The sequence below is a fragment of the Ruditapes philippinarum genome, unplaced genomic scaffold (genome assembly GCF_026571515.1).
Source record: "Ruditapes philippinarum isolate M1 unplaced genomic scaffold, ASM2657151v2 ctg582_1_1_1_1, whole genome shotgun sequence".
In the NCBI taxonomy this organism is placed as follows: Eukaryota; Metazoa; Mollusca; class Bivalvia; order Venerida; family Veneridae; genus Ruditapes; species Ruditapes philippinarum.
The window spans coordinates 304,165-316,578 of NW_026867385.1; the positions used below are offsets into that span (position 1 = coordinate 304,165).

The 12,414-nt window shown below is 32.6% G+C and overlaps 1 protein-coding gene across 1 annotated transcript in view; it reads right to left on the reverse strand.

Moving 5' to 3' along the window:
• The window catches only part of LOC132735927 (centromere protein F-like), a 47,979-nt gene that overhangs the window by 29,422 nt on the left and 6,143 nt on the right, over positions 1-12,414 (reverse strand). Inside the window, exons 4-5 of the mRNA XM_060722966.1 lie at positions 1,692-11,312; positions 905-1,048 (exon numbers count right to left, since the gene is read on the reverse strand). Of these exons, the coding sequence (XP_060578949.1) occupies positions 905-1,048; positions 1,692-11,312 (9,765 nt within the window). The remainder of the gene's footprint in view (positions 1-904; positions 1,049-1,691; positions 11,313-12,414) is intronic.

Consider the following 12,414-nt stretch of genomic DNA (forward strand, 5'->3'; position numbering starts at 1 on the left):
CTTGTTTTCAAGTTATGCAATGGACAAATAAGGAACAAAGGGCAATTACTGTAATATGTCCAAATAGAGTTATGGTTCTTGTTCACTATTTTCATCTTACTGCCCTTGACAATTGTATGAAGTTTCATTGAATTCCTAATTTTCAAGATATGCACTGGACAATAAAATGTAACAAAGGGCAAAAACTCTTAAATGAGTCAAGAAAGAGTTATGGTTTCTATGAACTGCGCTTCCTCTCAATATACTTGACCATTGAATAAAATTGTATTGAATTCCAAGTAGTTTTCAAGTTATGCTCTGGACAAAAGAAAGCAATGGAAAAGTAACAAAGGGCAATAACTCTGTAATAACTTTAGATTGAGTTATGGTTCTTGTGCGCTGCACTTCCCCTTATTGTGCTTGACCATCGTATGAAGTTGTTTTGAATTCAAACCAGTAGTTTTCAAGTTATGCTCCGGACAAGGAAAATGCAACAGACTGCTGGACCGAGCGACCACTGGGTGACTCCTTGTATGCCCCCCCAAACTTCATTTCCGGGGTATAATTAAGATCTCTCGTTTTAACATTTCAAATAGATCGATATCTCTCACATGCAGCTAAAATAACATGTGCTTCATAATACTTACAGACATATAAACTTCAATTATACTTATGAAATAAGCTTTAAAACTTTCTTTATAGTGTTCGGCTTTACAGCACACTTCAAAACTCTTGATGGTTAAATGGCGTTTTTTACAGCCTATTCAGAATAATCAAGACCACAGATTTAGTTATATGTACTTCAAGTATGGACAACCACCTAGGAGTAGAACTGACCTTTCACATGTTAGTTTGACCTGTGTAACTATTTATACCAATGTGGTAAGGTTTGTATTGAAATCAATAAAATGACCAACTCCATTACCTCTTTTAATTTTTCAGCTTCCATGCTAAGTTGGCTAATCCTCTTTTCTAGACCCTCACATTCGTTGTTTCTTGCTTGATGTTTTTCCTCAAGTTGAGGAATTTCCTTGTCTTTGTCTGCAAGGAGTACTTCTAATTCTTGAATCTGTAATAATTGATTCATTAACATGAGTATTTTTTACAAAGTCACATATTATTCAACATCTTATATTCTTATTAGGGGAAAAGTATACGTTTTCATCAAAGTGATAAAATATTACCAAAAATGAAGAACAGAGATTATATATGATAGTAATATAAAATTTGTCAAAATTAAGTTCTTTGGTTATATAAGTGAAAATGCCTAAATCGACTAATTCCAAGCCTGACAGAAATATATAGATAATCAATAGATTAAAAAATAATATTTTTTTACCTGAATCTTTTGTATTGTTTGTAGAAATTTGTTATTCATACTAGATTTCCATCATTTAATTATCTTACTCAATGCAGAGAAACTGTGTGACAATACATTCCACTTGTCATCTCTCTGTTGATCCAATTCTGCGCTAATTTACTTGTTACCGCACACATACTTTTGTTACGCCGTTCAAGTTCCTGAACGCTTATACTTCGCTAGGAGAATTATTTATCAGTAAACTCTCGTTCAGCTGTATTCAACTTTTTTCCTTTCAAAAATGCTTATTTGCTTGATTCATTCCTCTAACGATTGACAGAAAAGATTAATCCAAATACTTTTCTTTTAGTTTCATTTCAGAGTTCAATTGCTTACACTTCATGTAATCTGCTGCAGTTTCTTCATTCACTAACTCTAGTGCCATTGTGTGTTTGGAATTCATTTCTTCTATCTTTTCCTCCATCTTATACAAAGATTGTTTCAACACTTCATTTTCACTATTCTTTTCAGATTTTTCAGTTTCTAACTGCCTTACTGTCTTTTCAAATGTCTCTTTTTCAGTTTGTAAACTATAATTTTCAAATTCTAAGGACTCCATTGCATCTTTTAATGTTTCAATATCACTCTCTAGAGATCTTAATTTCTTTTGCATCTCATCACCTTCTATTGAACTTTCTTTTTTTAGAGTCTCTTTCTCTTCTAACTCAATTTTCAAATCACTGTTTTCAGATTGTAGCTTTGTAAGAATATCTTCCAATTCTTTCATTTTTTCAATAGTTGAGTTGTATTCTTTCTGTGCCATACTGAGAGATTCCTGTAGTTCTTTGTTCTTTCCCTCAGATTCCTTAAGATCAGTTCTAAGAGTAGCAACTTCATCCTCTTTAATTGCAGTCTCAAAACTGGTATATTCAATCACTCCTTCAAGCTCTTCCTTTTCACTTTCTAAAGACCTCAACTCGTTTTCAAGTTTATCAATGTTTGACTGAAGTCTACATATTTCATTCAACTGATCCTTACTCTTCTTCTCACTCTCATTTAACTCCTCTTGCATCACTGATGCACTTAACTTCAGGTTCTCAACCTCTGATTCAAATGAAGTACATTTTTCATTCAACAAACCACACTTTTCTTCATAACATGTTAATCTGGATGACATGTCCTCTTTTTCGCCACATAATAATTTGATTTGTTCTTTAGCTTCTATAAGATCAGCAGAAAGCATATCAGTCTCATTACTTCTCTGTGAAGATTCCACTTGGAAGTTTGCAGACTCCTTCTCTAGTTTGTTCACAATATCTGTAGAAAATTTTAATTCTATTGATAATTCCTCTTCTAAACACTTGATTTTTTCAACATTTTCATCCTTCAAAGTTTGTAGAGATTTTATGGTCTGTTCTCTTTCTAAACTCTCCTTTTCCATTCTAGTGATTTCTAATTGTAGATTATCAATTCTTTCCTTCAGATCATGTTGTTCTTTGTTTTCATTCACCAACTGGTCTTCTAAATCACTGATGCAAGACTTTATGTCTTCTAATTCACGGGTAATTTTATTGTTTTCTTCATCTTTCTTATCCTTTAGCCTACTTTCTTTTGCAACCTCTTCCGACAAAGATTCTATTTTCTGCTCAAAGTCTGATATTCTCTCATTCTTTTCAGCAATTGTATTATTGAAGTCATATATCTGACCGTCGATAATGTCTATTTTCTTCTTGCAGTTATCAAGCTCAAATGTCACAGATTTCAAGTCCTTTTCAATATCTTGCTTTTCCTGCTGCAGACAAGCAATATCACTTTCTCTATTTTTTATTGTATCTTGCAGTCTATAAATATTTTCTTGATATTCATTGTTTTTCTCCAAAGCTTCTTCAAGCTGATTTCTTTGCACTGATTTTTCATCTCTTGACTCCAATTTTAACTTTTCTATTTCTAGTTTTGCTTGTTGAAGGCTATCCTCTAGTTCAAGTTTTGCCTGAGATAACTCATATATTTTTTCTTGTTGACTTTTGTAATCACCATCTACTTGGTCTAGCTGACTCTGTAAGTTTTGAGAAAATACCTGAGTGGATTGCAGTTCTTGTTCACGTTCTACAATTTTTCTCTCATACTGTTCTTTCTCAGATCTTAAGATTCTTAGCTCCTGTTCAATACCATCTAATTTCAATGTTGATTCAGATTTTTCATCTTCCAAGTCATTCAATTGTGAGAAAATTTTGTTTCTTTCATTTAATGCATCCTCTAACTCGTGCTTCAAATTACAAGTGGTCGATTCTAGAGTTTCAACTTTGTTTTCAAACTCCTCTTTTTCACTCAAGAGTTTTTTCTGCACTTTTTCTGTATTTTGCAAAGTGTCTTCCAGCAATTCAATTTCATGCTCAAGGGATTTGACCTTGTTCTCTAATGTTGATTTGTCTGATGCACTCTGGTCTCGTAAATAAATAAACTCATTATCCCTATCAAATAGCTTTTTTGAAACATTTTCATTTGTCTCCTGCAATGAAGCTAATTTTTCATTGGCTGCTTCAAGTTGTATTTGTAGACTTTCTAATTCATTATCTTTACCTGCTAGAGTGTTCTTTAAGTGTGTAAGCTCTATATTTATTTTTGCTTGTGTCTCACTTAAATCTGTATCACTTTTATGACTTTTTTCTTTCAATTCTTCAAGCTCTGAGGCTCTTGATGACAATTTTTCCATTAACTCATCAGCCTCTAATTTCAACTGATTCAAAGAGAACTTCAGCTCTCTTATTTCCTGCTCATTTTCTGTTATTTTCAAATCTTTTTCTTCTAAAACTTTCTCAATATTTTCCTTACATTCTTGTGTTTCTAACAGATTGTTTTTGAGGCTTGTGATTTCGTTTTCTAACTCATTTATTTCTGTCTTTTGCGCCTGTGTACAATTTGATAGTTCTTTGACTTGTGTCGTTAATAGTGCATAATTCACTTCAGTATCAACTAGAGCCTGATTTGAGGAATCCTTCAAACTTACTATTTCATTGTTAAGTCTCGCAATGTGTTCTTGCTGCTCTTTTTCCTGACATTGACTTACAGATAAGCTATGTTTCATGGCAGCTATTTCTTCCTGTTTCTTTACTAATTCTGTTTCTATGGCACTGTATTTCAACTCCCAGTTTTCAATAAGACCAACATGTTTACTTATGCTATTATCTAGCATACTGATTTTTTCATCTTTCTCTGTTAAAGTTGCTAAAGCTTCTTTCAGCTGAAAGCTTGTTTCGTCTAGTCTTGTCTGAGAGGATAGTTGTTCAGATTGACTGTTTGACATAATGCTGTTCATTTTATCAAGTTTGCTACTGTAGGACTTATTCTCTTCTTCAAGATGATTAATTTTATTCAAAGCTGTTGAATTCTCTTCATTGACCCTTTCAACTTCTTCTTGAATGCACTGCACCTTACACTTTGCATTTTCCAGTGATGATTTATACTCCTCTATTAATGACTCATATTCATCCAATTTTCCCTGTTTTTCATTGATTATTTCTTCAAGCTTTATCTTTTCTTCATTTAACAATCTTTTATCTTCTTCGAGTGTGAAGTGATTTGTATCCTGGCTCTGCTGCAGCTGAGTTATTTCAGTCTTACTTTCAATCATCTGGTCTTCAATTCTCTCAAGCGTTGTGCGGTATTTTGTCAAAGTCTCTTCTAAATGTTCCATTTCTTGTTTTACATTCTGAAGTTCCTCTGCTTTACCATCAACAATGTTCTGTTTCTCTTCAACAAGTCTCACAAGATTTGTTTTTTCCAAATCAATTGAGGTTAATCTATCTGTTAAATTAGCAACTGATTTTTCCAGGTTAGCATTTTCTTTTTCGAACTTTTCAACCCTTTTGTCTGTCTGCTGAGCCTGCTCTTGGAGTTCTTCACAGTCTTCCTGGCTAACTTGTAGTTGAAATGATTTTTTATTTAGCATGTCATTAATATTTGAAACTTCCTTTCCTAGTTTCTCATTGGTCTGACTCAATGTCTGTATTTTCTCCTCAAGCAACTTTACCTCATTACTTCTCTCACTAACAACTTGTTCTGTATGTAACTTATGAGCTTCAAAATTATCAGCTATGTCAAGCCTGTCACTTTCTACTGCATTTAACTCTTTTTCCACATTGTCAAGTTTTGTTTGCAGTATTTCAATCTCATTTACTTTATGAGACAACTCCATTTCGAGTTCTTCAGATTTTCTTTTGTTGCCCTCTGCTTCATTGGACATTTCTATGATATTCAATTCCAGTGTTGCTAATTCACTCGCTAAAGTCTCATTTTGATCCTTGAGCTTGTCTTTAAGACTATTCAATTCTGACTGCGTGTTCCTCAATTGTTCCAGATACACATTGGCCTTTTCCTCAAATTCTTGTGCCTTTAATTTACTTTCATCATAATCTGATGTCAATTTTGTCAGTTTTTCTTCAAGCTCATTATGCAATTGTTCTGCTTGAGTAATTTTTCCCTGATATGTATCTGACAGGTGTTTCTCTCTGTCTAAAGCAGATTTGAGGTTTTCTATTTCTTCCTTTTGTCCATCAAGTATATTTTTTGTTTCCTCTTTCTCCATATTAATTTTTGCTGTTAAAGACTTTTCACTTGACTGCAGACTACATAATTCATCTTTAAGAGCTGCCCTCTCAGATTCTAACTCTGTTACTCTTAAATCAGATCTCTCTTTTAATGCCAGGTTATCTTCCAAAGAGCATTTTAAAACCTCAATTTCATTCTTCCCTGACAAATATTGCTTCTCAAATTCTACTTTCTCAAAGCTTGTTTTCTCTAATGCACTGTCTTTATTCTGTAGATCTTCCCTTAAATGATCTCTCTCATCAATGAGACCTTTGATTTCATTATCTCTACCTTCAATGATGTTTCTATATTCCTCATTTTGCTGTTTCATCTTGGCAATATCTACGGATATTTGAATACTGTGTTCACTCTGATCATCTTTCAGTTGTATATTTTCAGATTCGAGAGACTTCATTTTCTTGCCCATGATTTCATTTTCATTCAATAATTCCAAGTTTGTGGTAGATAATGCTTCAAATTCTGTTTTTAAACTGTGCAGTGAAGATTCAATGTTAGTTTTCTCCTTAGTTACCTCTGTTATATGCTTATCAGTGGTTTCCAATTTTTCATTTGCATGTTCCAACTCCTTACTCAATGACTCAAACCTTTGATCTTTTTCCACAACTGTATTTTCCAACTCTTTGATTTCATGTTGGAACTTAAATATCATAGACTGTTGTTCTTTGTTCATATTTTCAGCTTCTTCATGTTGATTTGTTTTTCTTTCTAACTCATCCTTAAGTTTCAATTGTTCACAATTCAATTCACTTATTTCTGTATCTTTATTTTCTACAGTATTCTTTAAATGGTCTAATTCCTGATCGGTATTTGCCTTATTCACAGCTTCTTCTACAGACTGATCACTGAGTTCATCTTTCAGGGATTGTATTTCTGTTTGCAAAATGGTTAGGTTGTCTGACTTTTCAGTAATTTCCTTTTTACCTTCAGATACTGCAAACTCTAATTCTTCTACCTGTTGCTTTAACTCCATTTCAACTAGCTTTAATTGTTCTTTTTCTTCACGGATCAAATCTAAAGATTTTTCAGTCTTTTCATAGCTCTCTTTAATATGAGACAATTCATCATTTAATTTCACATTTTCTTCACTTTTTGCATCAATTATGTTTTTCAGTTGAGTGTTTTCTTGCTCAAGTTCAACCTTCATTGCTGTATATTGAATTTCTGACTTATTCAATTCATCTTTCAGGGACTGTTGAATAGTATTTAGTTCAAGTACAGTTTTCTCATGATGATCCAAAGCCAGCTTTGATTCTTTCAAAGCAAATGATGTTTGTGTAAATTCTTCAGACATACTTACAAATTTTTCATTTGCAACTGCTAACTCTTGTGCAAGTTTAATGTTTTTGTTTTCAACTTCATCTATTCTTTCTGATTTATGTTCTAATTCCAATCTTAATTGTTTCATTTCACTTTCTTGTCCATCAACGACATTTTGTTGTTCAGACATTTGCTGTTTTAAGTTTGCATTATTTACAGAATCTTCCATAGCCTGATCACTCAGATCATCTTGGAGTTTTTCAATTTCATGTTGAAGCTCTGATATTCGCTCCTGATATTTAACCTCAGCTGTTTTCATTTCACATAAAGTATGTTCAAATTCTTCTACTTTAGTCTTTTCAACAAAAAGCATAGACTCTAATTCTGATTTTTCATCAGATAAGTTCTTCTTTGTTTGAGATAACTGTTCAATATCCTTTTCTTTAAGTGCTACTTCATTTCTTAAACTTTCCAGTTCACAATCCTTTCCTGACATAATGTTTTTCATCTCATTTAACTCTTGATTAAGTGTAGCTAGTTTCACTGATGACTCCATAGTACAGTCACTTAGTTCATCCTTCAAACATTTCATGTCATTTTTTAACTGTTCAAGTTCCGAAATTTGCTTTTCTTCAACCCTTTTTAATTCTTGAAGGGCAAATTTAAGTTCTTCCAAATTTTTTTCTTGTTGCTGTGAAAGCACAAATAAGTCTTCTTTCTCACAATTAACCTTTTCTAAAGTTTCATTTGCTTTTTCAAATTGACTATTCAGATTGTCATTTAATTTCTCTAAAGTCATTTTTTCTTTTTCTAAAACATCTGATTTACTTTTAAACTCGTCTAATTCTTGACTAAGCTTTGCACTATTAGCAGAATCATGCAATTCTTTTTCCTTTATCTTATCTTTCAAAGCTTGTATTTCACTATTTTGGTCCCCAATAGTATTCAGCTGCTGTTGATCTGAAGTCCTCAGCTCATCTACATTATCCTGAAGTTGTTCAATCTCCTTTGTAAGGTTATTAATCATTGCTTCCTTTTCAGCAATCTCACTTTTATGTTCATCAACTTCATCTTTTAAAGTCTTTATCATTTCACTAAGTTCCTGCAAACTTTTGTCTTGTTTTTCTTCCATAAGTTTTGACTCCTCTAATGAAAAAGTGAGACTTTCAATTTCCTTCTCTAAACTAAAGACTTTTGACTCAAGTTCATTTTTTATATCACTTATATTGTCAAACTCTTCTGATTTTGCATTCATTTCTTCCGATTTCCGCTGCAGTTCATCTTCAGCAGTTCTTAGTTTTTGTTCTGTACCCTCAATATTACTCTGTAAACTTTGGATTTTTTGGTTTAGATTTGCAGAGTTAACTGACTGGTCCATTTCCTGATCCACTAATTGATCTTTTAGACTAACCAATTCGTTGTTCAATCTTGCAATTTCAGAATTCAATTTTTCTTCTTTCTGCCTGTAATCCTGTATGGTAAAATCAAATTCATCTAATTTTCTTTCAGATGAATTAAGTTTAGACAACAACTCCTCTTTTTCTACTGAGACCTTGTCTAACATCAAAGTTTTTGTCTCTAAACTTTCTGACTTGCATTCTATTTCTTTTGCAAGCAATTCAATTTTTGATTCTTTATCAGCAACATGCAGTTCAAGCTCATCAATTTTTGTTTTAGCTTCAGAGTTCATCTGATTAAACTCGCACTCTTTGATGCTGAGAGCATCCTTCATTTCAGAATTTTGATGTTCAAGATCTATCAGTTTCATGCTTAGCTTATCATTTTCTTGCTTCATCTGTTCTAAAGAGAAATTTGCATTTTCTATGTCTTTATCTTGTCTGGAACACTTTTCTTCAAGATCTCTAAATTTATCTAAGGACTCTTCATTCTGTTTTAAAAGATTTTCAAGTTCATTCTTTGATCTATCAATTTCTTTCTTTAAAACCAGAATTTCCTCATCTTTACCATCACATTCTGATTTAAGATCTTCTTCTAGCTGTCTTAGTTGTGCTGTCATACCAGAATTTAATGTCTCTTTTTCATTTAAGGAGTCTTTCAATTCAGCTATTTCTTTGGCATGTTCAAGACCCTTTGCAGTAAGCTGCTCTTCTAAATTTGTCAATGTTGCTATTCTTAAAGCAGCTTCTTCATATTTTGCTTCATAATCTTTTACTTGTACTTCAAGATCTGTTTTTGATAATTCTAAAGACCTAACTGTCTCTGATATCTGTTCAAGTTTCTCTACATGAGAGCTGTTTTCTGATCTTACCTGATCAATAATGCTATTTTTCTCTGCTAATTCACTACTTAATGACTCTGTTTCAGACAAAAGTTTTGCTGAAAGCTCTTTTTCACTTAAATCTCTTGCACAAAGCTCATCTTTTAAGGTACTTATTGCTTGATTTAATTCAACTATTTTGCTCTGATCAATTGCATTTTGTTGCTGGCTTACTTCAAGCTCATGTTTAAGGACATCAAAATTTTCAAGGTGTCCTTTATTCTGAATTTCCAAGCTTTCCTTCTCTTTGTGCACTGCATTCAACTGTTCTGATAATTTATTCTTTGCCAATTCACATTCATTAAGTTTTAGTTCAGTTTGTGTGACCTTGCTTTCAGCACTTTCCAAAGAAAATTTGGTTTCATCTAGTGCCTTCTCTAGTTTAAACACTTGTTCCTTACTTTCGCCAAGTTCACCAATAGCCTTTTCAAATTTGAGGTTTAAATCCATCTTTTCACTTTCTGAGCTTTTCATTTGTTTCTCTAATTCTGTCTTTGATACTTGCAACAATTCAATCTCATTATGACTCTCTTGTAAACAAGCACTTTTCTTTTCAAGATCATCACTCAGGCATGACTTCTCACTACTCAATTTCTCTATTTCTGCTTTAAAGGATTTAATGTTAGCCTCATACTTACATATTTCATTTTCAATCTTATTTTTTTCTTCCTGTAACTGAAGTTGGGTGGCTTCCATTTCAGTTTTTAAATTTATCACTGTTTGTTGAGATTGTTGCAATTCATTTGTAGCACGGTCTAGTTTGTTTTGACTTTCCTCAAGCGTGTCTCCTTTGTGTGATAGTTCAGTCTGCACCTGAGACAATTCTCTTTCTTTTCCATCCACAATATTTTTCAATTCCTGTATCTCCTGCTTGAATGAGCAATTCATATTCATTTGCTTCTCAGTTTCCTGCTTAAGTTGTCCAAGAGTAGATGCAAGAGTACACTTTGTTTTTTCTAGACCAATTACTTTCTTTTCTAATGTGTCCTTTTCATTTTCAAGATTTTTCAATTCTGACTGAATGTCTTGAATTTGTCTTTCTTTATTTTCAACACTTGTCTGGAAATTCTTTCTGGAATCTTTCACATTATCAAGCTCTGACATTATACTTTTAATCTTTTGCTCTAGTCCATCATTCTTATCTGTCAGCTCTCTTACTTGTTTATCAAGATCTTTCTGAAGAAGATCCACACTAGCTTTCTGCTGACTAAGTGATGCCTCTTTATTTTTCAAATCACATTTCAGAGATTCACTCAATGTTTGAGCGTTCGTCAAGGAGTCTCTCAAAAATTTCAAATCTTTGTTCAATTTTTCATTTTCCTGATCTTTTGCTGTCAGATTATTTTTTAATTCACCTATTTCCATGTCAAGTTTAGCCTTGGCCTGGGTATCTTGTGACAATTTACGACCAGTGCTATCTTTCAAATTCTGAATTTCATTTGTTAAGGCTTTCAACATATTAACAAGTTTCTCCTCTTTTGTTTTGGCCTCTGTCTTAATTTTGTCCATTTCATGTTCTTTCTTGTCTAATAAATCTTTAAGGCTTTTGATCTCAGTAGATAGCTTCTTTTCTAGTATTTTCATATTTTCTTTCTCTAATTTAAGCTGCTCTTGTACATTTTTGAACTCTGATTCCTTCACTGACCCCTTATCTTTAAGCTTTGATTTTAACTCTTCATTCTCAGCCTGAAGAGCATGCAGCTGATTTTCCATGTCTGAAGATTTATGCTTGAGTGTATTACACTCATTTCTCAGGGCTGAACTGTCTTTGCTCTGATGCTGACTCATTTGTTTCAGCTTTTCATGTTCAGCAAGAAGTTTTTCGTATTTATCTCCCTTACCAATCTGATCCATCTCAAGCTTTTCAATACTGGTCTGCAAATGGGAAACCTAAAAAGAAAAGTAATAATAAATAGCAGGAAATCAATAAAAGTACATAAAATGTAACTTGTTTCATTAAAATAAAAAATAAAAGTGCTCAAAAGTACATAAAATGTAAATTGTTTCATTAAAATAAAAAAGAAAAGTGCTCATTTGTCACAAAATATGTCCCTAACAAATACTCAGTCTCACAGTAGTGAATATTTACATTAAATTTCCCCACAATTCTTGATAACTAAAAGACCATTACTCGCATTTTCAATTTATCATCTGACCTCTGCTTGTGACCTTGACCGTGGCTGAAGGGACTTGGAATTTATTTTGCACACAATACTATGCCTAATAATGTTGAACATATTTGGCAAATTACATAACAATCCACCTGATATGTATTGTGATATTTTTTGGGGGTTTTTTGGCCCGTGTTTTTGTCAAAAACAAGAGGGTCGTAATAATAGTTTTACTTTTTTTACTTAACAAGAGCTGTCACAGGAGACAGCGAAGATCAACTAATAAAATACTGGACGCAGTAAGGAAGAAAAAATTATGAAAGAAAAATAAATTATGTATAATTATGTATTAAGTTATTGTAAAAAAAATAACATAAATTTGTTAAAATGAATCCCAAGTTCAAGGAAGTTATATAACTGAAGATTTTTGTTTGTTTTGGGTTTTACGTCACATTGACACAGTATAGGTCATATCGCGACGTTCCGGCTTTACTGGTGGAGGAAAACCTCAGGTGCCCTTCCGTGCATTATTTCAGGCACGAACGGGTACCTGAGTAGAACCACCGACGTTCCCTAAGCTAGCTGGATAGATATAACTAAAGAAGTTATAGTAAAAAAATAATATTTTTCAAGTAAAAAAATCTCAATTTATGGGGAGATAATTCTTGCAATATTGGTGCTAGCGTTATGAACCTTGTCACATAACATGTCTTTATGATAAGGAACATATATTTAAAGTATGAAGTTGATCCCTTTAAAAATAAAGAAGTCACAGTAAAAAATATTTTTTAAGGAAAATTCTAAGTTCAAGGGGAGAAAAATCTGAAAATATTGGTGCTAGAGTAATGAACCTTGTCACATAATGTGGTTAATGATAAGGA